Source organism: Argentina silus (genome assembly GCF_951799395.1).
Source record: "Argentina silus genome assembly, chromosome: Y".
Classification (NCBI taxonomy): domain Eukaryota; kingdom Metazoa; phylum Chordata; class Actinopteri; order Argentiniformes; family Argentinidae; genus Argentina; species Argentina silus.
The window spans coordinates 17,621,371-17,647,941 of NC_139654.1; the positions used below are offsets into that span (position 1 = coordinate 17,621,371).

The 26,571-nt window shown below is 43.8% G+C and overlaps 1 protein-coding gene across 1 annotated transcript in view; it reads right to left on the minus strand.

The window, feature by feature from the left end:
- Positions 1-2,344: 2,344 nt before the first annotated feature.
- The window catches only part of LOC310824191 (transcriptional coactivator YAP1-like), a 38,241-nt gene continuing 14,014 nt past the window's right edge, over positions 2,345-26,571 (minus strand). The window contains exons 3-8 of the mRNA XM_083697001.1: positions 22,015-22,133; positions 21,285-21,398; positions 17,455-17,630; positions 12,554-12,684; positions 8,662-8,774; positions 2,345-8,532 (exon numbers count right to left, since the gene is read on the minus strand). Coding sequence (XP_083553127.1) covers positions 8,297-8,532; positions 8,662-8,774; positions 12,554-12,684; positions 17,455-17,630; positions 21,285-21,398; positions 22,015-22,133 — 889 coding nt within the window. The 3' untranslated portion in view covers positions 2,345-8,296. The remainder of the gene's footprint in view (positions 8,533-8,661; positions 8,775-12,553; positions 12,685-17,454; positions 17,631-21,284; positions 21,399-22,014; positions 22,134-26,571) is intronic.

A 26,571-nucleotide genomic window follows, 5' to 3' on the forward strand; every position in this document is an offset into this window, starting at 1 on the left:
CACGACTTACTCTATATAACCTGTCACTGATAATCGAAAAATAGGGGTGGGCGCGCACTGTGTCTGGCCGTACCAAAGTACCATCAATTGCTATCACTTGGTCATAGGCCGATCTTCGGGTCTCGTCACGAGACTGCTCGAGGGGGAAGTCGCCTAGCAGCGGATAGTTCGGCGGGGAAATCTCGGGGTGAGACCCCCCCGCCGGCTCCGGCTCCCCGGCAGTGTCGCGAGGCGCCGCCTCAGCATAGAGCACATTACACGCCTCACACCTCCCTCGCTGTCGTGCACGACCCTGGTAGCCCTCTTTACCGCTTGAGGAAACCCCTCCCAATCTACACCTAGAATCAGGGGATGCGTGAGGCGTGGGCTAACCGCCGCCTGTACACTATGTTTTTTTCCCTCATAATAAATTTCGATAGCGACCACAGGATATTCGTGAACGTCCCCATGCACACACTTCACCAACACCCTCGACGCCTTCAACAATGCCCCCGGTCGAACCAGGCGCTCCTGGATCATGGACTGCATGCAGCCCGAATCCAGGAACGCCTGGTGCGTATCATGCTGTATCCTTACCGGAACACGATACGCCGCTCCTGGTCCGGGGGGAGGGCCCGGTATGTCGCAGATGCGGACGACCTGCCCCACCTCCATCACCGGGCACTCGGCCTGCACATGGCCCGGCCGTCCGCATCGCCAACACACCCCCCCGTCGCTCGGGGTGCTACCTGTGGGGCCAGGGCTGGCTCTGGATGGGTGCGCCCCTGCCATCTCGTCCTCGGTGCGGGCGCCGGCCTTTCCCCTTGGCATTTCTCCGGTCCCATGTCCCCCCACAGTGACATACTGTTCTCTAATAAGACAAGAGGCCAATTTTATCTGGGAAAGAGTGATTGTTCATGATAACGCAGGAAACCAAACCCAGCTACTCACCGTAGCTAAACCACTGCCAGAGCAAGTGTACTTAGTCTGCGGTCCAAAAGCATACAGTTGTGTACCTAAAAATGCAGGTGGAACTTGCTATTTGGACTATGTGATGCCCTTAATCTTATCGCTTTCTTGATGAAAAATTTTGTATAGTGATGTCGGTGGTTTGCAAGGCATGTACAAGGAGGGCGGCCACCCACATGATGACAATTAACATGGTACTCGAACGAATGGAGACAGGGACCTTTCTAACCTGGATCCCTTTCCCGGGTTTAACTTATTTGATGAGGAGGATATGAGAACCTCCGTCCAGTGAAATATGATATTTAGGCTGAAGTGTTGTTAACATTCAAGGAATTAAATGTTAAAAGGAGGGATTGTTATGGAAAATACATTCATAGAACTATTTTCAGGTTATACACTTTCACATGACTGATACAACTTGTGTAACTACTGTGATTACATTTTCTCTGGCCACACCTCTAAGGTTCTATAGCCATTGTTCTGAGAAGCACTGTATGATTTACCATATGAACAGCGGTGATCTCTGAGGGAGTGGTGGGAGAGAGCAATAATGGGGGGACAGGCGCATCCTGCCAATAGGTGTGAAATGTTGAACGGCGATTTATCAGTAGGAAAGCCTCCCCATTGTTCATTCTCTCCCGCCTTTTCTCACGTAAGCACAAGCCCATCAGCCGATAGCCTTGTAGGCTCCTGGCAATATGTTCAAACTGTATAAAAGACAAACCTGATCATTGTCTCTTCAGACTTGCTGAACGGACCCCCGGTTCTTCGCTGGGCTGCTGTGACGCTCTTGTCTCTTGTTTGCAAGCAATAAATACCGGACTCAGATATTGTGGCTACTCAGGACTTGTTTCTTGATTCTTACCTCAGAAGAGCTAAAGTACAGAGTGGTAAATCCTAGACTTCCACCACAATAATGATCTACATTCCTTCCGTTATAGCCTCAACAAATATATGTCTGTAAGTACATAAATCCTGATTTGAATAACTGAATATGAGTTATTGTAAGTCTGACACTGTTTTTAATGCTAGTAAGAATAACCTTATTTATTATTACAAATATCTGATTTTCTAAATCAGTATACATGTATATGCAGATTGTATCATTTATGCAGTTTTACAGTCAACTTTCTCTGGACAGACAAGTAGTGTGCTCGTAAAGAGAAAGGCGTTCGTAGAATGAAAAGTTATTTTGGGCATTGATAATGAAAATTACCCATTTGTTACAAAGGTGCTAATTGTAGCTTTGATGCAGTCAAATGCAAGTACAGTATCTTTTGTCTTGTAAGACTGTATGGCTGTAATGAAGCTGTGTATAAATAGATGTCAGAAGTATTTGATCAGAAGTAGAACAACACAGAAAGTATTACCACAAAGTATATACTTTATTTCAGGCCAATTTTAAAAGTATTACATAAAGAGTATAATGTAACAGAATTGATAGTTCTAAAATACATACACATACAGTATATCTATTACAAAATTAACAGATCATCATTACTGAATATTTTGTGTGCATTTAGAAAGATCGAAATACCGATCCTTTAACTTGTGTGATTAGTACTACTGCTACAAAATACAGTTACTATATTCTGACACATTAACTAAGCATAAAATCACACTTGTGACAAATACATAATTTAGTCCAAATTCTGTCGACGGGCAATACAAGCACTGTAGTGGACCACCAACTTTATTTATAAAAAAATAAAAAAAATAATACTTTAGTTGCATTGTTCTCTTAAACACCATTTTCCATCCACCAGTCACCATCAAAACTATACTTGATGCCAGATAATCAATATCTAAATGGAAATGTCTGAAACAGATCATTTCCATGGTAACACAATGTCTTTTTGCTTGTTTTCTCTCTGATCTAAATATTTGTTCTGTGAAGTTAATGCTGCCACTTTAGCATCTTGGCTATGTACATCAACTGAGTATGTACTTTGTCACATATTGCATTATCAAAATGTACTCATGTTAAAGACCTCTCTATGGTAGACTGATAATTGTAGATTACTGAACTATTGAATGAATACCCAAGTGTAGTCAAACATGTAAATCACTTGTTTCTCCACCGTTGCTGTTCTCTTGCTCCAAGAATGTAAACAACACATGACAAAAAAAGCACTCTGGAAGAATCACTTACATGCCTGTTCTACAACTCAGGGTTACTCACTCAGAATGACCACCATGTGGAAAATGGCATTTCTTAGCTAGAACTATTCTGACATTAACACACAAACCCTTTTTTTGAAGTTGGCAAATCATTTTGTATGTTGCTCACAGAGGGAGATAATAATCAGTGAATAATTATAAAATAAGAAATAAAAACTCTTTGGAATCTGTCACAACAATTCCTGACTAAAATCTGATTGTTTGAGAAATTATACAGTCTTCCTAACTCACCATTAGCAATCAAACCCTGACTAACTTCTAGTCCTTCTAAGACATGTCCTAGTGACCATAATCTGTGAAAAGACCCTTGTTTCAACACAGCATAGCACAGGCCTAGAAGGCATAGGCCTCCTCTCAGGGGAAACAACTTTGCAACAAGTCTCATTTATAAAGCTGTCATGAGTTCTTATTGATCAAAGTGCATTTGTTTTTGTTGTCATATTACTTTTACTTTTTTGGTTAATGATTTGGAATATCTTAACATAATAGAGAAATAATGAAAGCTGCATGTAATCAATAACATTAAAATTGATAAGTCATAGACATGACTTATCAATTTTGACAAAAAAAAAAAAGAAGCTCACTGATGAAATGTGCCCTTTAACTAAATTAATTTGTGTTTTGGAAGTTCCATGTAAGTTAATATCATCTGCTGCAGTGATGTGCTGAAAGGTGACCCTGTTAAAAAAAGTATAAATTCACCTACAAAACAAGCTAAAGTGAAAGCAAAAAATTTGATCTATAAAACATATCTAAGAATCTAACAAAAGATTATAAAAAGATAAACCAACAATTAATTAAATAAGACTGAAAGAAGCGATGGTTCATGAAAAGAAACCAACCAAATTCCCATTATAATACGCTTTTATAAAACTTTAAATGTACAGAAATATACTTTAGATAACTGAAGATTAGTCTAAGTAGAGGAGAGTGTGGTTGGTGTTCATCAATACAACTTCTTGGATATTGCAATACAGAAACTTGGTAACGCTTTGTTTTGCTCTTCTTTCAAAAATACAACTGAAGGCACTTGAGTTGACAAAGGTTTAACTTTGACTTGCTGGCACAGCCAAGCAGCAGAGTAGGTCCCCCAACCTCCAACTCCACCCCACCCGAGAGCTAACATGTCTGAACTGGGCTTCATGTTACCTTAAAGGGTTGGTTCGGGATTTTTGAACCATATAATATACAGTGCCTATAGAAAGTCATCATACCCCTTTGTTTAGTTACTATATTTGTCGTACGGCCTGAAATCAAAACCCATTAAAAAAAAAGCTAGCTTTATGTACAAATTTAGCCATACAACATCAAACTAATGAAAAAAAAGGCGACAGTTCTGAAAATTTATAAAAAATTAATAACAAGAATAACAGGGTTGGAAAAGTCATCAGTCCCCTGATTTAATACTTTGTAGAGCCACCTTTTGCTGCAATTACAGCCATCTGTTTGGATATGTCTTTACTAGCTGCACACCTAGATTGGAGAATATTTGCCCATTCTTCCTTGCAGAATTGTTCGAGTTCAGTCAAATTCCGTGGTGAGCGGCGATGGACTGCTCTCTTCAAGTCCATCCACAGATTTTCTATCGGATTTAAGTCAGGGCTCTGACTTGGCCACTCAAGGACATTGACCTCTATCCTTAAGCCACTGCGTTGTTCTTTTGGCGGTATGTTTAGGATCGTTGTCGTGTTGGAAGGTGAATGACCTGCCCATCTTCAGCTGTCTAGCAGAGGGACGCAGGTTGCCCTCAAGAATTTGGGTGTACTTGGCAGCATCCATTTTCCCTTCAATCCTGACCAATTGCCCAGTGCCTGCTGAAGAGAAACATCCCCACAACATAATGTTGCCACCACCATGCTTCACGGTAGGTATGGTGTGTTTTGGGTGGTGTGCTGTGTTTGGTTTTCGCCAAACATAGCGCTTGGAGTTCAGTCCAAAAAGTTCAATCTTAGTCTCGTCTGACCATAAAACCTTTTTCCACATGGCAACAGAATCTTCCAGGTGTGTTTTTGCATAGCACAAACGAGACTGACTGTGGCACTTTTTCAGAAAAGGCTTCTTTCTTGCTACCCTGCCATACAGGCCAGCTTTGTGTGAAGCTTGTGAGATTGTTGTCACATGCACAGAAAAGACCAGTCCCAGCCATAAAGACTTGCAAGTCCTTCAAAGTTGCCTTTGGCCTCTTGGTAGCTTCTCTGATCAATGTCCTCCTGGCTCGGTCATCCAGTTTGGACGGACGGCCTGATCTCGGCAAGGTGTTGGTGGTGCCATACGCCTTCCACTTTTTAATGATGCTCTGAACGGTACTCAGAGGGATAGCTAAAGCCTTCACCTAACTTGTGCCTTCCTACAGCTTTATCCCGGAGGCCTTTTGAAAGTACTTTTCCAACCATGGTGAATTCTTTGCAAAACCATGCACTTCTAGTAGTGGAATCCTCAAGAAACAGCTGGTTTTATTCTGAAGTAATCAAAACCACTACAATTGATGTCAGGTGGGGGGCAATTAGCCTGGTGTTTGATCTGGAAGTTGATTGGTTGCACCTGAGCAAGTTTATAATGGTATACACTAAGGGGCTGATCACTTAACCAAACCAGGTATTTCACTAATTAATTTTTAATAATTGTCCAGAATTTTTAATTTTTTAATTTTCACTTTGATTAGGGTTATAATGTGTACATACAGCTCAAAAAAGTTAGATTTGATTTATTTTAATTTCCAGGGTGTAATGTGACAAAAGGTAAAGATTTCACAGGGTATGATGACTTTCTATAGGCACTGTATGTATTCTACTTAGCAACAAAATTGTATTTTTTCTGTCAAAGTATGCATTACTGTGACCCTCCGCACAGCAGCTGCGGAGCGATACATTGTAGCTTGTCTCAGCCTGAGAGTGTATCGCTCCGCAGCTGCTGTGCGGGGGGACATAGTTATGCGTACTTCGACAAAAAAAAGTTAACCACTACTACTTTCACCAGTAATGGTTTGAACGTTGATTTCACTTCAAAGTGATGGTGTTAAAAATTAGTTTTGATGGACTGCCGCCGCTTGAATGCCATATCAATGACAGCACAGACAGGTTCTAAAATAGTACCCATCGATCGCCAGCACTGCTGGTCAGTAGAATACATAGATGTGGTTCAAAAATCCCGAACCAACCCTTTAACTCCAAATCAGTATGCTTATTTTTTCACTTCAGACACATACTTTTTGGTTTCTTCATTCAAAATAAAACATCAACATGTTAAAACATGAAAATAAAAGGCCAAATTCACACTATTGCAAGAGATGAGGCTCCAGGTGATGACTGATGATAGAAGTCCTTGTGAAGAGTACATGCACCTGTCCAGTTCAGCCATGAGGGCGGGGGGGGGCTTGGGGAAGGAACAACCCCTGCCCCAGGTAAATAACACCTTAGATGAATGGACAGCCATGTGAAGGATTTGGGGACCCTTGAATAATTGTCTGTTCATGGGCCAGCCTTGAAGACACAGAGAAAAAAATAGAGAAATACAGTGTCCTGCATAAGTAATGGGACATTTAAACATGTTTTCTTCTTTTGGCTCTACACTCCAAAAGTTTGAATTTGAAATCAAACAATTACTATGAGGTTAAAGGAGAGATTGTGTAGATATTGGTTTCACCATTCAGAAATTACAACACTTTTTATGCATAGTCCCCCTAGACTAGTGACAGGTGTTTCTGGTCTTCAGGTGAGTTCAGTCACATCATTTGTGCAGTCATAAGTGAGCTCTCAATGTCTCGTATTGATTCTAGGCTTTTCGTTTGCCTTTGGAGTCTGCTATTGGTGTCTGTCAACATGAGGACCAAAGAGACGTCAATGAAAGTCAGGGGAACCATTATGAGGCTGAACTATCAGACAAAATCAATCTGAATCATAGCCAAAACCTCAAACCTACCAAAATCAACAGTTTGGAACATCATTAAAAGGAAAGAAAGCACTGGTGAGCTCAGAAATCACAAACAGACTGGTAGGCCAAGGAAGACTTCTACAGTGGATGACCGAAGAATGCTCACCATGATTAAGAAAACCCCCAAAACAACTGTCCCACAGATCAGGAACACTCTCCAGGTGGTAGGTGTGAATGTGTCAGAGACTTCCCATCCGCAGAAGACTTCACCAACTACAGAGGCTACACTGCAATGTGTAAACCACTAGTTAGCCGCAAAAACAAGGTGGCCAGGTTACAGTTTGCTAAAAAGTACATAAAAGAGCTTGCAGAGTTCTAGAAAAAGGTATTGTGGACTGATGAGACAAGGATTAACATGTACCAGAGTGATGGCAGAAGTAAAGTGTGGAGAAAAAAAGGAACTGCCCAATATCCACAGCATACCACCTCATCTGTGAAAGATGGTGGAGGGGATATGATGGTTTGGGCATGTATAGCTTCCACTGGCCAACTTCCTGAATTGATGATGTAACTGCTGACGTAAGACAATGACCCCAAACATACTGCCATAGCAACTAGGGAGTTTTTCAGGGCCAAAAAGTGGAAGGTTTTTGACTGGCCAAGTCAATCTTCAGATTTAAATCCAATTGAACAAGCATTTAATTTCCTGATAATAAGATTTTAGGCAAGAAAAGCTCAAAACAAACAACAACTGAAGATGGCTGCAGTACAGGCCTGGCAGAGTATCACTAGAGAAGATACCCAGTGTCTGGTGGGGTCAATGGGTCACAGACTTCAGGCAGTTATTGCATGCAAAGATTTGTTGAGCAAATACTAAACATGAGTGTTTAATTATATGAATCTGCCCCACTACTTTTGGCACCCTAAAATAGGGGGACTATGTATAAAAAGTGTTATTTCTAAATGGTGAAACCAATATGCACACAAATACCATAAAATAAAAGCTGAGAATCTACACTTTAACCTCATAGTAACCTCAAACTTTTGTAGTACAGAGCAAAAAGAAGAAAAAATGCTTCACTGTCCCATTATTTACGCAGGGCACTGTAAGTGAGCAAAACAACAGAACAGGCCACCACTGCCTCAAAAGAGTTTGGCTGTGTAAGCCGAGACAGAAAAACAAGTCCAGAAAGGGGAGTTGAAATGTCTTTTACAAGCATCTACACATCCTTCACAGATTTGACCAGGCAGCAGTTCAGAGTGTAGAGAGCAAGGAGTGTCCTGCTCTGTAGGCGCTCTATAACCATGTGAGGAAGCTCTCCTTGTCGATCTTGGTAGCTGCCAGCACAGACTCCATGTCGTTGAGGATGTCAGAGCTCAGGGCCTCCTGAAGGCTGGGCATCAGCTCCTCGCTCTCCACCGCCATGCTCTCACCCTCCAGAGTGCCCAGGTCCACATCGGTGCCCGGGATGGCATCCAGGTAGTCAGGGAAATGGCTGGGCTGCGTTACCATAGAGGCTGGAAGGGAGTCCCCTGATAACAAAAGAAATGTATATGTCCATGATCAAGCTTTTTCTTGAGAACGGTGTCCAATAAATGGCAGTGACAAACCACTAGCATTTTGTGAGTTAATAAGGACATGGCACTGTTCTCACTGCTCACCTGTGTCCATCTCATCCACACTGTTGAGGAAGTCATCTGGAGTGCGAGGAACACTGTAACTGCTCATGCTCAGGCCACTGTCTGTGCTCTCATCCCTGGAGTGGTATGTCCCGCTGGAGAGACAAGACAACAGGGTTCTCTCACATTTAGTTTGGGCTTTCACACACCAAGGCTTACTTCATACAGTACACTCAAAAGAAAAAAAACCCAGTAAAGACAGGCCAACATTATCCTAAACATCAGAAGGAAAGTTGTTTTACTCAAGCGAATTGGTAGATTACTTTAATCAGTCAATTTTGAAACAAAGCTACTTTAATCAAAGTAACAATACAGACTAACAGTATTACAAAGAGCTCATGGGCAAAAACAACAACTACACATGCTTGCATGATAACAATGACCTAAATTCCCATGAAGGGGATTTAGCATATACATCCAGCTTTACACCAGCCTTTAGCTACATCTTTATTCTACAGCCAGAGTGAGAACTTAGTGAGAGGTCCAAAAGCACCACTCTCTCAGAACAGAATCCCCATGCTAACTCTTTCACAGTAAGAGGTAGTCACAAGGAGAGACGGAAGGACATATTGAGAGAGCTCTGACAAGCCTATACTAATTAGCAGAGAGAAATGTGTAGGCAGAGTATGGCAATGGCAGGATGAATGAGGCCACTGTGAGACAGCAGTGGGGAGGGGAGGGGAGGGGTGGACCAAACTGGCCTGTCTACTGACTGGACCACATGTTCTCACGGGCTGCTTGCTATTCTTAACAAGACTGAGCTGCTCTTCCTCCCGGGGAAAGCCTGCCCTCTCCAAGACTTCTTCATCACAGCAGAGAACTCTACTGTGACCTCCTCCCAGACAGCCAAGAACCTTGGGGTGACAACCACTTATCCTGTGTGGCAAACATCACAGCGACAGCACGCTCCTGTAGATTCTTCCTCTTCAACATCAGAAGGATACGTCCATTCCTCACCAGAGAAGCAGCACAACTTTTGGTCCAAACACTTGTGATCTCTCGCTTTGACTACTGCAACACACTCTTGGCTGGGCTCCCCGCCTCCGCCATTAGGCCTCTGCAGCTCATCCAGAATGCTGCCGCCCGTCTGGTGTTCAATCTCCCCAAATTCTCCCATGTCACGCCCCTCCTTCGCACCCTTCACTGGCTCGGGCGGCAAAGGGAACAGCCCCTCCCTACTTGCAAGCAATGGTCATCCCACTTCTGTCATGACTGCAGAGTCACTACCGACAGTTGTGGTCAGAAGTTTACATACACTTGTAAAGAACAAGTATGTCATGGCAGTCTTGAGTTTCCAATCATTTCTACAACTCTTATATCTTCTGTGATGGATTGATTGGAGCACATACTTCTTTGTCACAAAAAACATTCATGAAGTTTGGTTCTTTTATGAATTTATTATGGGTCTTCTGAAAATGTGACAAAATCTGCTGGGTCAAAAATATACATACAGCACCTTGAATTATCAAAAAAGTTGTGTCAATCAAATTTGCTTTGTGGCATGGCCTCTTAACTTCTTATGAGTGACTACAGCTGGTGACTTATTTCAGCCCATTTAAATAGGGCTCGTTTGATACACTCATTACACTCAGCCAAAAACGCTACAATGGGAAAGTCTAAGGAGCTCAGCACGGATCTGAAAAAGCGCATCATTGACTTGAACAAGTCAGGAAAGTCACTTGGAGCCATTTCAAAGCAGCTACAGGTCCCAAGGATCAACTGTGCAAACAATTGTTTGTAAGTATAAAATGCATGGCACAGTTGTGTCACTGCCACGATCAGGAAGAAAACGCAAGCTATCACCTGCTGCTGAGAGAAAATTGGTCAGGATGGTCAAGAGTCAACCAAGAACCACCAAAAAGCAGGTCTGCCATGAATTAGAAGCTGCTGGAACACAGGTGTCAGTGTCCACAGTCAAGCGTGTTTTACATCGCCATGGGTTGAGAGGCTGCCGTGCAAGAAGGAAGCCGTTGCTCCAGAAGCGGCACCTTAAGGCTCGACTGAAGTTTGCTGCTGATCACATGGACAAAGAAAAGGCCTTCTGGAGGAAAGTTCTGTGGTCAGATGAAACACAAATTTAGCTATTTGGCCACAATGACCAGAAATATGTTTGGAGGAGAGAAGGTGAGGCCTTTCACCCCAAGAACACCATACCTACCGTCAAGCATGGTGGTGGTAGTATTATGCTCTGGGCCTGTTTTGCTGCCAGTGGAACTGGTGCTTTACAGAAAGTAAATGGAATAATGAAGAAGGAGGATTACCTCCAAATTCTTCAGAAAAACCTACAATTATCAGCCAGAAGGTTGGGTCTTGGACGTAGTTGGGTGTTCCAACAGGACAATGACCCCAAACACACATCAAACGTGGTAAAGGAATGGCTAAATCAGGCTAGAATTAAGGTCTTAGAATGGCCTTCACAAAGTCCTGACTTAAACCCCATCGAGAACATGTGGAGTGTGCTGAAGAAACAAGTCCGTGTCAGAAAGCCAACGAATTTAGTTGAACTGCACCAATTCTGTCAAGAGTGGTCAAAGATTCAACCAGAAGCTTGTGGATGGCTACCAAAAGCGTCTAATTGAGGTGAAAATGGCCAAGGGACATTTAACCAAATATTAGCATTGCTGTATGTATATTTTTGACCTAGCAGATTTTGTCACATTTTCAGAAGACCCATAATAAATTCATAAACGAACTAAACTTCATGAATGTTTTTTGTGACAAAGAAGTATGTGCTCCAATCAATCCATCACAGAAAAGTTGTAGAAATGATTGGAACTCAAGACTGCCATGACATACATGTTCTTTACAAGTGTATGTAAACTTCTGACCACAACTGTATCTTCCGCCGTAGATTCAAGACCCATCTCTTCAGGCTACATCCCTGTCCCTCCTAAGGACCTCTTCATCCCCACTACAAGTTTCTCTCCTGTAAATAAAAAAATAAATAAAAAAATGTCTTCCTTTTTCTAGCATTGTGACTGCCAATAGCCCCTGGTCCTAGCATAGATTACTTTTTTTTATGATGACTGATGGATAGATGATTCACTTACTTAGACAAATGTATTTGTTCTAAGTCGCTTTGCATAAAGGCCATAAATGTAATGTAAATATTCAGCTCAGTCCTCAGCTCATCCGCTAACTGTATGGAACAGAGGCAAGGCCAGTCATGGAATTATACCTTTGACTTCCACAGAGTGTCGTGCTTCCCGTAATACATGTGCCATTTCCCACTTTTCCATATGATCAACCTCTGCGATAAAACAATGTTTTTTGCAAGCAAATGTTTGGACACATATTCTCAGTGTATCCAGCTCTTTAAAATACAATGAAATTGTTTTAAAATGACCTGACTGTTAATAGAAGCTCATGGGACACACTTAAAGCCACTGCAATATACAAATACTCCATTACAAAGTTGGACATTAGGCCTCAATATTATATTTAATTTCTCAAAAAGCACAGAAAGTTCAGTGGGTAATGACATCAGTGTTCCATTTCCCTGGTCCTGTACAGCTCGTCCACCAGAGGTCAACATTGTGCAGCCACTTTGAACAACCTCCTGGCCTGAATGAATCATTACCATGTAAAGAGGGTTAAACCCAGAGACTGGCCTTTTGTTTACAACTTGTAACTCAGGCAGCTCACACTGGGGTTCAAACTCCCTCCACCATCAGGCACACACACTCTCTTTGACAGGACAAACAGTTAGCAAGACTAGCTAAAGAAAACCTCACAGTGTAAAGACTTATCAAGCTCTGATCTTTGCTCAGACTGACATCATTGACCTGTAGCACAACAGCCATTATTACACTTCCTTTTATTTTGCAAGAACAGTCAATGAAACATGCACATGTTCAACAGATAAAAAACTCACCTGTTGAGGAATGGGTCAGAGCTGTTGGCTGTCATGGTCCTGGCATCCTGGGCCATAGGGGAGGACACTGGGTTGGGGGTGCCCCCGTCCTGCTCCATGCTGGTGGGCAACTGGTTCCTCAGAGCCAGCTCCTGTAGACACACACAAACCCCATGTTAGATCAGAGCACTCTTCAGCCCAGCTCAGAGCTTACGACACTAATACACTCAGGCAATGTGTTGGTGAAACATGAAGTCCTTGTATGACAAATGAGCTTGATATTCAAGGTCTGATTATGTGACAGAGTTCATCTGTGTTCTATCTACCACCTTGTCATTGTATATATACAAAAGTTACATCGAGGGATTACACAGACACCATTACACTGAGTGAACCTTCTTCGCCACACAAGTTTCCAGTTACGTAAGAGGCAGACTACAGTTGGAAGGGTATCTGCTATTGATGGGGGGATGGGTTGTCGAGGCAACTTAAACTGAGCAGGATAAGTTTTATTAAAAATGTAAACATTTAGCTAGACACCCTGGTGGTTTGTAGGAGCCTTTATTGGTTGAGGTTAGGGAGAATGGACACAATGTTCCTTTCAAATTATTTTAAATTAATTATTTGCTTTCATTAGCTCTCAGAAATGAGGTCTTATAGAGGTTGTTTTTTTTGGGCTGAACTTTTATATTGTTTGTGTGAATAACCACAAATGATTGCTGTATATCAGGAAACCTTTTTTTTTTTTTCTCCAGAGATTTCCAAAAGGTGTTCCCTGTGTTGTATTGGGCAATACAACAAGACCCATCCCACACCCACAAGTAAACTATCTGGTTTGTTTTATAGCCCTTCTGCATGCATGACTGATCAGTGACAGTGCTGAGCTGTCACCAGGGAGTTGCATACATCTTTTCCGACAGCGCTGATCACACACTGTGTGTTTATTTTAGGTGAGGCAGGTATGAGCTAAGATCAAAATTGCAAATAAAGCCTAAAGCTTGCACTTTTTCAATCACTTTGTTAATAATTGTCCAAATGACACATTCTCTGACTGAGGGATATCCTTCAATAACCCATGACTGATACCATATCAATACCACCACAGATAGTCACATCACAGGATACTTGACTTGGCTTGAAGTCACCCTTTACAAACTAAACGATTACCTGAAATCTAATGACCATTTTGTCTAATCAATGCGGGAGTCATAACAGTCAATTTAACACTTTAAAATATCCATATATACTGATTCTGGACTATCTAGTTCATGTTTGGGCATACCATGTCCTAACCATGTCTATTTATTTTGTTCTCTTGCATGAGAACAAAACACACACACACACACACACACACACACAATGTATTTAGTATAATATATATACACAATCGGAAGGATGGCCCTTATCCTGGAGCAGCAGGCCCACCTACAGCAGGAGCAGCAGTCCGCGATGGGAAAGATGGCGACGGCGAGGGCTGAGGACCGTGCCCTCCTCCGGGAGCTCGTCGGGGCCATCAAAGCGGGACCGGCGCCCGGGTCGGCACAAGGTCCCCCCAAGGTCCACCTCCAGAAGATGGGGGACCTGGACGACCCGGAGGCGTCGGCGGTGGCCACGGCGGTGTTCGAGGGGACGGCGAGGATCTCGGGGTGGCCGGACGGCGAGTGGGCGTACCATCTGCTGCCCCTCCTGTCAGGCGAGGCGCAGCTCGCTGCCCACAGCCTGCCAACGGCCGCCCAGCGGGATTATCCCTCCCTAGCCTGGGCGATTCGAGACCGCCTGGGCCTCACCCCGGAGGAACACCGTCGCCGGTTCCGGGCCCTGACGATGGAGGAGGGGAGCCGGCCCTTTGCCTACGCCCAGCGGCTGCGGGACAGCGCGTGGCGGTGGCTGGACCCAAGGAACAGCTCGGCGGAGGAGGTCAGGGACCGGGTGGTGTTGGAGCAGTTCCTCGCAGGGCTCCCGGCCCAAATCGCCGCCTGGGTCCAGTACCACCGGCCCCAGGATCTCGCGGCCGCCGTTACCTTGGCGGAGGACCATCTTTCCCTCCCGCCGCGGGAGCCCGGCGACCAACCTCGAGGAGGGGCCGGGGCCCGTCCCGAGGACGAGATGGCAGGGGCAGACACGTCGAGAACCAGCCCTGGCCCCACAAAAAGCACCCCGAGCGGCAGGGGGGGTGTGTTGGCGCTGCGGGCAGCCGGGCCACGTCCAGGCGGATTGCCCAATGATGGAGGTGGGGCAGGTCGTCCGCATCGGCAACATACCGGGCCCTCCCCCCGGACCAGGAGAGGCGTATTGTGTTCCGGTAAGGATACAACACAATACGCACCAGGCGTTCTTGGATTCGGGCTGCATGCCAATGATCGGCCTATGACCAAGTGATAGCGATTGATGGTACTTTGGTACGGCCAGACACAGTGCGCGCCCACCCCTATTTTGCGATCATCAGCAACAGGTTATACAGAGTGAGTCGTGACTCGCATAGTCAGGAGGAAGTAACCCAGTTGTTGGTTCCCCATAGCCGCCGGGAAATGGTCTTCCAGGCTCCGGAAGTTTGTGCACGAGGATAGTCGGAATTGGCATAAATGGCTAGATCCCCTGCTGTTTGCGGTACGGGAAGTTCCCCAAGCTTCCACCGGGTTTTCCCCGTTTGAATTGCTCTACGGGCGTAAGCCCCGGGGTGTCCTAGACCTTCTTAAAGAAAATTGGGAGAAAGGGTCTAGCGACAGTAAAAATGAGATTCAGTACGTCCTGGACTTGCGCACAAAGCTCCACGCCCTAGGGGTTATCTCACACGAGCATTTGCAGCAAGCCCAGGAGCATCAAAAGCGCCTATACGACAGGGGAACTAACCTGCGAGAATTTTCACCGGGAGACAAGGTGCTAGTACTGTTACCCACCTCCAGCACGAAATTACTCGAAGTGGCAAGGGCCGTTTGTGGTCACACGTCGCATGGGGGACGTGGATTATGAGGTAGTACGCTCGGACCGGGGGGGATAGCTTGCAGGTGTATCACGTAAATCTCCTTAAAAAATGGAACGACGTGGTCACTGTTGCTCTGGCTACAATAATTCCAGAGAGAGATGAGTTCGGACCGGAAGTCCCAAAATCAAAAATTATTTGCAGCGTTCGGCCTGTAGAGGGAGCTACAGGACCGTGGCAAGGGTTACGGAAGTGAGGCTTCGTTGCGCACCTGTTGCGAATGAAGCCTCGTTAACGAAATGGTTTAAGATGTGTGTGCCTCTGCTTTAGAGGGAGGAGAGAGAGAGCTGGAAAGCTCTGACTGGAAAGTCGACGAGAGAGAGAGTTGGAAAGCTCCGACTGGAAAGTTGACGAGAGATTGAGCATTAATAAACGGGTTTTGCCCTTACCAGACCAACTGAGTCCGCCTCTGTGTCAAGGATCTTGTTACAGAAACGCTGTATAATTACCATATGGATAGCGGTGGTTTCGGAGGGAGTGGTGGGGGAGAGCGACAATAAAGGTACATACACATCTTGCCGACAGGAAATGCCGATTGTGAAATGTTGAATGCCGATTGATCAATAAGAAAGTCTCCCCATTGTTCTCTCTCTCTCTCTCTCTCTCATTGTCCCTCTGATTTACGCTGGGCTGCTGTTAGGCTCTTGTCTCTTGTTTGCAAGCAATAATAAATATCGGACTCAGATATTGTGGCTACTCAGGACTTTGTTTCTTGAATCTCACCTCCGAAGAGCTGAAGTACAGAGTGGTAAAACCTAGACCATCCACCACAGTACACCTGTTCAACTCCTTGTTAACGCAAATATCTAGGCAGCAACTCAATGCATTTAGGCATGTAGACATGGTCAAGACGACCTGCTGAAGTTCAAATCGAGCATCAGTATTTCAGAAACTGCTGATCTACTGGGATTTTCACGCGCAACCATCTCTAGGGTTTACAGAGAATGGTCTGAAAAAGAGAAAATATCCAGTGAGCGGCAGTTCTCTGGGCGATAATGCCTTGTTGATGCCAGAGGTCAGAGGAGAATGGCCAGACTGGTTCGAGATGACAGAAAGGCAACAGTAACTCAAATAACCACTTGTTACAACCAAGGTATGCAGAAGACCATCTCTGAACGCACAACACGTCGAACCTTGAAGCAGATGGGCTACAGCAGCAGAAGACCACACCGAGTGCCACTCCTGTCAGCTAAGAACAGGAAACTGAGGCTACAATTTGCCCGGGCTCACCAAAATTGGACAATAGAAGATTGGAAAAACGTTGCCTGGTCTGATGAGTCTCAATTTCTGCTGCGACATTCAGATGGTAGGGTCAGAATTTGGCGTAAACAACATGAAAGCATGGTCCATCCTGCCTTGTATCAACGGTTCAGGCTGGTGGTGGTGGTGTAATGGTGTGGAGGATTTTTTTTTGGCACACTTTTCTGCCCCTTTGAGCATCATTTAAACGCCACAGCCTACCTGAGTATTGTTGCTGACCATGTCCATCCCTTTATGACCACAGTGTACCCATCTTCTGATGGCTACTTCCAGCAGGATAACGCACCATGTCACAAAGCTCAAATCATCTCAAACTGGTTTCTTGAACATGACAATGAGTTCACTGTACTCCAATGGCCTCCACAGTCACCAGATCTCAATCCGACAGAGCACCTTTGGGATGTGGTGGAACGGGAGATTCGCATCATGGATGTGCAGCCGACAAATCTGCAGCAACTGCATGATGCTATCATGTCAATATGGACCAAAATCTCTGAGGAATGTTTCCAGCACCTTGTTGAATCTATGCCACAAAGAATTAAGGCAGTTCTGAAGGCAAAAGGGGGTTCAACCCGGTACTAGCAAGGTGTACCTAATAAAGTGGCCGGTGAGTGTATATCCCAGTGCTAATAACAAAATGATGATGTCATGAGGCTTTCTTGGCTGGGGGCTGGCTGCTTACCTGAGGCCTCTGGCGGAGCAGCTCCTGGTGTTTCAGTCTCAGTCTCTCCTTTTCCATCTGCAGCTGTTGCAACCTCATCTGGTTGTTGCCCCCCATTACTCCACTCTGGGGGCTGGTAGGCAGCGGACCCCCCTGCTTCACTGGGGCACTGTGGGTGATGCGCTGTGGGTTCATGGCTATGAGGAAGAGAGAGAGGGGGAGGTCATTTCTGATTAATCGATATTTTATCACACGCACACACAAAAAAATCTTCTGTTGTAAACACACAGACACCAGCCCCAATAGTACTGATGAACCATATAGTACATGCAAAACTGCCATCACAGTAATATTCCTACAACTTGTAGATTGTATGCTATTTTTCAAGCATGTGGTCATATTGCTAAACAGCAACAAGTATGACAACTTCAGCAACTTGTCTGTTAGTGTTCGTGTTAGTGTTGAGCCAGTGAAGCAGGTTGTGTCGGGTGAAAGAAGTGAGCTAATCGATGCATGAACAGAAGTCTGCCGCAACCCCTCAATCAACAATTATTCCTGTAAGACCTGATTTCTCCCCACTTCCTGACACAGCATACATACAGCATGTACATAACATGTTACAAAGATACAAATACACATAAAAGACACGTGTTAGCAATGCATTTGAGGATTAGCAACAATCGCAGCTATCAAGAACATTTTCATTGATCAATTGACTCATTTTGATTGAGTCATTCATCGATTAGCTCATTGATCACTGCGAGATCAATTTGCCTGCAAGGCCTCTAGGTCTTAGAGCCCTCTAAACACTGTGCTACTGGTTGCTGCATTCAGATCTATCTACATAAGCTCCAAAGGAACTTCACTCAACCAAGGTGATTACCTCAAGCACTCACAAGAAAACTAAATACCTCAATACCAACAAGAGTTGCCTTAGCATGCATGCGCAGCTGTGGCCCTCCATAATCCTTTTTCATTCTTGTAAAAAGCCAGCCATATATAAATGCAAAATAAGTCACATTTTATCACCATAGAGAAAAATAAAATAAACAAATGTGCTTGACAACAAGGGGTGTTACTGTAATCAAACCAATGAGGAGTCGTGTTTACTTATGCGCTCGAGGCACCAATGAAAACAAGGGCCTTGACAGAGGCGCAATTTTCATGCGGAGCCGCTTTTCTCTATGGCGTCCCACCCGCCCCAGCTCTTCTCATCACCATTCAATCAACGTCTGTTTACACTATCTCCAATGCTGAATGAGCCTTGGCTCAGGGCTCTACCTGGGAAGCTACAGAGGCCCTGACTCCTGGCTCCCCACCTCCTCCGACATTGCTACAGCCAGCTACCTCTCCCCCACCACACCAAAACCTTGGGAGAGTGTGCTTCTTCTCTCTGTTCCTTATCTCTGGCAAGTAGGAGGCCTTTGTAACTTGATCGCCCCACCATCAGGGCACCATTAGCAGTTCCCAGGGCAGAAGTGCACGTCAGTGACTGTTGATCTGCTAAGGCATGAGCTCTTCAATGCATGGTTAGGCTAGGGGTCCACTAAACATAACTAAAACATGATAAGAGAGAGTAGTAACTAGTACAAGGTTTCCTTGATGTACTTAGGTTAAGCAGGTTATAAGTCAAGGACTCATTCACAGATCATCAAACAAACAGACTAAAGTTACTGATAGAATATACTGTACACAAACAGAGAGACAGATGTATCCAGGGAAGGAACTATGTCTGTGGATCAAGCAAGAAGTGCAGGTTCATTGGAACATGTGCCTGTCAAACTGCCATGCCGCTGGCTCACAACACTATTGGAAAAGATGAGTACTTCACAAGAGTGACATCATTAAGCACCTGTCAACAAGGAGCAGAGGCGGAAAAAAGAACATTGAGGTTGGAAAGAGCTTTTCATATGGCTTTAAAAACTAAACACTTAAACACGAGGGAACAAAGCAAAAGTGTGTCTGTGGGCCCGAGTTTCTTTTGGGTGTTTTTCCTTGCTGTCCTCACAAAGGATGTGTGAAAAACAACATGAGAGCTCCAGGATACCCCCACATGCCAGCCCCCTTTTGAACTGAGCCCCATTGCACCCATGGCTTGTTCGCTGCTCACCACCTCTTTGGACTTAAAAGGGAACACATGCTTAACCCCCCTTTCACCCTGCCTCTCCACCTCCCCTCTCACACTGGAGTTCTTTGACTGAAAAGGTCTAGAATATTTAAGAGCTGGACCGCAGAATAAGAGGCCTGGAGTCTGTCTGGGGCTGCAGCAGAATTGGGCTGTGGCTGCCCTGAACTGGGCGTCACACAGGGGAAAGCCAGTCGGCAGCAGCCCTCAGTTGAAGGCACTCTGGTACTTTTCTTCTCAGAGCTCAAATTAGCTTCCATTATTAAAGAAGCTGGCTTGTGATTGGAGACATAGATAGCAGCAGTGCCGAGCTCTCAGAATCATCAGAGCCCAATCCCATAAACAAGCAGGAATTAGAAAAGAACAGGAGGAATTTAAAAACATAAAATCATGTTAGATTACCATGTTAAATGATCGCAAAACTAATTTCAAGTAACGCTGTCCTAAATGTACTTCTGAGAGGCCATACCAAATCTATCAACCAAATACATAAAATGGCTGCTAAATCAGACATTAAGAAATCCATAAGAACTATACTATTTTGTACAAGCACAAAATACAAGAGGTCAAAATGTACTGTGATATAGATACAGTCCAGGAGACTTTGAAAGGCACAAAGCCTGTTGCATGTGGCACACAATGAGTTAACGCCATTGCTCCTTCTCCCACTCCCTCTCTTTCTCCCCCTTTCATTACGTCTCTGATTCAGGGGCCCACCAGGCTTGTGCGTTCAAGACTTATACATCTTCAAAGAGCTTACCCCATCTGAGCCTCCTCCCCTTCCCAGCTGCCCCACTCCTTTTTTACCACACTATGTTTTTCATGCCCATAGTCAGAGTGGGGCCAGCATTTACTTGCACAAAACTGCTCTCCAAGGGCCCTAGTTTAGTGACAATATTGCTAAAATTAAACAAGACAACAGGCCTGTGTGCCACACGTTGCCTTTGTGAGTGGGACAAGCTTCCCTGGGGAACAGCTCTGTAATGAAGGGATGGCACCTCAAGCGTAAATGAGTCAGAGTGACACAAGCAGGAACCTTCATCTCTTTAAGCCTTCCTGGCACACAGAGGGATTAGCCAGAGAGAACTCTCACCACGTGTACCTGTGTCTGTGCCTGTCACCAGTTCTCCAGAACCAAAACAGGACTGTGAAAAACAAACTCAGCCTAAGGGATCAATGACCAACTCAGCTGTTGCTGGAACACTGAGATAAAAAAAAGCAAAAAAAAAAATAATTAAAAAAGTTGTTTTTAGTTACTGCTTTTTTTTTTCTTCCTTCCCAGACCCAGTGAAGCCATGTCTAGCTCGATGTTGAAATGTGGCTTTGGGATAAAGTAATGGTCTGACTAGTCACCTCAGTGGAGTAGTTAAGTGAGCTGTGAATCATATTGATTTCAACTGAATTGTAATCTCGATGCTGTGTCCAAAATGAATAACAGATTGGGCTAACCTCAGTATGGGTTTTATGAGTATGACCAAATGGTTTGTTTAAACCCTCCCTCTGTCATATGGCCTACATAACACTACCATGATAAATGACAGAATAGACAGGAATGACAGCTGATGTTGATTTATCAACAATGCCATTGGTGACAATTTTTTTTAATAAAAAATAATAAGCTTTGCTTCTTTATCAAATCAAATGTCAGTGCTGTTATTTCACTGATATGCCAATTGGAGGAGATGAAAAAAAAACAGCCAATTGGAGGTGTGTGAGTTAAGCTCACCATAGCGTGGGTCAAGTCGTGGGTCCAGCCAAGAGGTGGTCTTGTTCTTGTGGTTGATATAGTAAATCTCTCCCTCTGAGGTAATGGCTTGTTCCCAGCCATCGGGAAGAGGACCTGTGGGAGGACAGTGGAGGTTACACTGTGCAGTGATTTTGCTATACTAGGCCTACTACGCTACAATCACTGTACGCTGGAGGAGGGCTTGTGTGGAAATAGGGTTGCATCACAGAGTGATACAGAACAGATGAGCAACAGCTACTTACAGGAAAAACACACAAAAATATATCTGGATGGAAATGTAAACATGGTGTGTCACCACAAAAATCATCATCATCTAATCACTGCTGAAATGTTAAAAATGATGTTTGTCCTGAAAGTACTTATCATATTGACTTAATACAGAAAAGTTAGGAACAGAACTTGGTCCACAAAGAGATAGAGCAGCGGAACTTAGCTTAAGTAATAACAATGGGCCTGATAGAGTGATGGTTGCCAAGAACAACAGAGGGAACGAGAAACTAAACTGCCAATCAAGACCGTCCAAAACATGTCGGACAGGACTAGTCATGTTATACGTCATCCCAACCCCAAATTCCATGTTGGACACTAACTGAAGCAGCTCAATGAGACACACACACACACACGTTCCAATGGTCTCAGTTTGTTTTAGCCAAATGTCACTAACTTAGCAAAGTAACATAATGGTATGTGACTGAAGAAACCAGCTCACCACTGGCTGGGCTCATTATGTTCTGTTGCTGTACTGGCACTGGACTGGCAGGGGCTGCCTGGTTCATCTGGAGTAAGGCCTTGCGAGGGTCTAGCCAAGTGGTGGATTGGTCAAGATGGCTGTAAGGAGACATAAATGGAGAGGAAATAATCACTGATAGTGGTGACCAAGTTTACTTCCATGGTGAGAATTACCAAGGTATGAGGAGTGTAGGATATAAAACAGCAATAAGTTACACGAGTGCGAATGAGTCTTTACAGTTCCAACAAACCCACCACAGGTTTGGCCAGAGCATGGAAGTCTGTGTGACAGTAACTAATTTGGTAAGATTTAGGCACCCCATTTGGAGCTTACACACAACTTTCTGTGAATGATGGCTTGTACCACAGGAAATGCAATCCCATTCTGTCTGTTTGAATAGATATAGACTATCTTCCTTTAAGGAAGAAGTTCCCCAAAAATAATTATTGCCTTCCACTAGATTTGTTTTACTAGTTTTCTTATGTTATAAAAACATAGTTATAACCATAGAATTAGAATTGATATTAAACTCCCAATTACTATTACATCCCTTTCCGGTTTCTTTTGATAATCATTCAGATCACACACTCCTTCCCATATTCCGATACAATTTCTTACTCTTGAAAGTTAGGCTGTCAGAGTTATCAAAGTTATCGATCAAATGTTAGGATCATGATCACTGCACAGAGAACATACATTTTGAATACAAAAATCTAAATCCTCTGTATGCATAATGCGTTTAAGACTCAAACTCAATCTTTAAAAAAACAGTGTAAATCCAGCTGCTCCAGCAATACTCTTGGGAATCAAATAGTCTGAAATAAATGAGCAAAAATGCTTGCAACAGTTTTAACTCAAACATTCTGTAAATTGCACACTTTTTAAAAAGGGCTATGATTGGTTGCAAAATAACCATTGTGAACTCAGACAGTTGCATGGAGATCCTATTAGGGGCTGCTTTTGCCAGGGGGAATGGGTTGCCACATTGTCTTGCGTACTGTGAAGGCATTGAACATTAGTGTTTTGTTGGTACTTGAAGATGAAAAGCTAATATAGGAAACCCTTCTCTCCCGAGCAGGACCCTCTCTATTCAGGGAGGGTAACTCCCAGGGTTCAAGGCAGGGGGCCCTTTTTCCTGGAAGCTGTTCTGACACCACGGAGTGTCAGGGTCTTTAACAATCTGGCGCCACATTTACAAAGCCTTCACCTGCTTGACAAAGGCACAGACTGAGCTACAACCCAACACCCCACTATTCTCTTGTTTTTTTTTACTATCCATTTAAGAAACCACTCCTTTCATGCAAATGGCAAAAGATTAATCAATAAATGTGACTATGCAAGGCTGAAACTATAACATACATATGCATTACAACAATTTTATTCAATACACATTCAAATACACATAGGATAAAACAAACAAAAGTGGACCAAATAAGCAAAATTATCATTGCTCAGCTTACTATCTGTGCAGTTTAATTCACGTTTTTGTGAATGAAAATTGGGGTCGGGACTATGGATCTTTCTCTGTTCGTATGTCACACGCTTCTGTCCATTCGTATGTCACACTCTTTATCTCCGACACCACTGGGACAATTTTGAGAAAACTTAGGTGAATGATGAGTCTTGCCATAGAGATTGTTTTGGAGTTTCGAGGTGACGCTGATTCATTTTGCGATGGTGTGGCTAAAGTGATACGTCCGTCATAATACGGTGCAAAGAGGAGAGCACATCAGACTGCACCTTTTGGCCAATTGACTGTTTTCAAATAATACTGGGAAATCCTGGGAAATTAATCAAATAAGGACTACAAGCTCCAGTAACTACTACAAGCACTACAAGCTCTGGTAAGCCTACCTCAAATCCGTGGACTGTCTGCAAATTAATACAAAGCTGTAAAAAGCAAAACTGATAATGAATCAAATTCAAAAAAGCACTACACTTTTCAGTCATACGTTTGAATTACCAATTATTACCAATTCACACAAGGAGGGGTGCTACATCATTCGTGGGGATAAAATGTTTACTGTACACTTGTTAAACATTTTGGCGTAGGATTCCACCCCATTCCAATCCCCATCACATGAGTGTTGATTTGATCCAAAAGTTCCATGAACACAGATAGTGGAGCAGTTGGAATGAAGTGTGAGATTCATAGAGTTTCCCTAGGCCTCTGAGGTAATCCCTGCCTGCCTGTCTGCTCTCTATCCCAGGCCAGATAGGGCCTGACTCAGCACTTCTCGCCACACACAAAGCCACTAATTTTCAAGCCCCCTCTTATTTATGCTTTACTGATCAAAGGAGCTGCCAAATCACTGCCAAATCCCTGCCCCCCCCGGGATACATTGTTATTGGAGCACAGGACTGAGGTGGAAACATTGCACATTTTAATGTGGGCCGGTAGAGCACCCAGACTGACTTCACTACCCAGGAAACAGGCAGCAAACTAGACCTTTTCCTGGCAACAATTCAATGACTAAAGATTTTACCACGCAATAGGTTTTAACAGCAAGATTGTCCAGTCAGTCAGATAATACAATGACAACAACAAAAAACCTATATGGCTGCAGTATACAGTACTTCTTGTAGATAACCATTATTATATGTTATGCTAACTGTTGGGGTTGGAGGAAGCCACCAGCTGTGAGGCATTACTGAGGTATGCAGGGCCAGTCATAGCTCTGGGACCTGGGAGGACGGGTCACAAACCCCTTGGTGTAGTTCTCACAAATGTCCTTCAAATGAACAGAGGCATGGTCAGGGCAGCCTTTCTCCCCTCCCTTGGGCCCCTGGCAGTACACTGGCTACTCTGTGAACCGGTTGTGGGTCAGTTTGAGACTTAGTGGTCTCTGAAACGCTGGGCGCTCACTGTAATCCCTCCCATCATTAGCTCTATCAGCAGACCCTGCACAGTACAATGCCAGAGCACTGCTGCCAGTGAGTGAGGGCATGGCTTCCTGTGCAAACTCCAGGATACTGATCCATGACCGAGCCGGATCTGGTGCAAAGAGCCCGGGCTTGGCTTTCACATTTCCACTCCAGCTGTCATCACCGCAGCCTGAGGGTAAGGGGAGCACAGAGTGGGCTCTGGATCCACCTAAGCACTCAACATCCCCTTTGATTGATGGCCCAACTATCAGGCCAGTGTTTATTGCGCTAGTGTTATTTATAATGTCAGATGCTAGAGGTGACCAGGCTTTGGGCTCTTCACATGAGGACTAAACCTGACTACACTTAATATATTTGGCACACACTGTCTGTGGGACTGAACTCCTCACTGTTTATGTCTTTTCATTAACTAATGTACTTTTATCAAGAGTCACCTTTATACTGCATATAGAGACATACAGTAAATGGAAAAGTTACTGAGTTTATCATAACTGACAAAAGATACTGTAAGACACATTTTGTGTTGCTTACATCTGCATCATAACATCAATTATCTTTTCACTCTAATGAGGTCTTCAACTGTTACCTAAGAGAGGTTCTGAGAGCAGCTACAGTGCCCTTCATAAATATTGGAAAGAGCATTGTCTTCTTTTAGCTCTATACTCCAACAGTTTGGATTTGAAGTCAAATTACTATGAGGTTAAAGTAGATATTCTCAGATTTAATTCAATGTTTTATTTTTTAAGATTGGTTTCATCATTTAGAAATTACAAACCTTTTTATACACAGTCCCCCTATTTCAGGGAACCAGCAGTATTGGAAAATTGACAGGTGTTTCCGGTTAGTCAAGTGTGTTCCGTCACATCATTTGTTGCAGGCATAAGAGAGCTGTCAATGTCTAGTATTGATTCTAGCCTTTACGTTTTCTTTTTGTTTGTTATTGGTGTCTGTCAACTTGAAGACCAAAGAGTTGTCAGTGCAAGTCAAGGAAGCCATTATTGGGTTGAGAAATCAGAAAGAAATGATCATAAACATATACAAAACAGAATACTTCACCAGCAGAACTACAGTGTAAGGCCACTAGTTAGCAACAGAAACCAGAGGGCCAGATTACAGTTTGCTAAAAAAGCACCTAAAAGAGCATGCAGAGTGCTGGAAAAAGGTCTTGTTCCAAACTGTTGATTTTGGCAAGCCTAAGGTTTTAGCTATGTTTTGGCTAAGTTTCAGATTTTTCAGCCTAATAATGACTTCCTTGACTTTCATTGACACCTCCTTTGGTCCTCATGTTGACAGACACCAACAGCAGACTCCAAAGGCGCAAAGCCTAAAATGAATACGAGACATCGACAGCTTTCTTATGCCTGCACAAATGATGTGACAGAACACACCTGACGTACCAGAAACACCTGTCAACCCAATTTTCCAATAATACTGGTTCCCTGAAATAGTCTCCCTATGTATAAAAAGGGTTGTATTATCTAAATGGTGAAACCAATCTGATAAAAGAAAACACTGAATTAAAGCTAAGAATCTCATAGTAATTGTTTGATTTCAAATCCAAACTGTTGGAGTACAGAGCTAAAAGAAGACAAAATGCTCCCTCTTTCCAATACTTATTGAGGGGGTGTTATGGCTTGGACGTGTATGGCT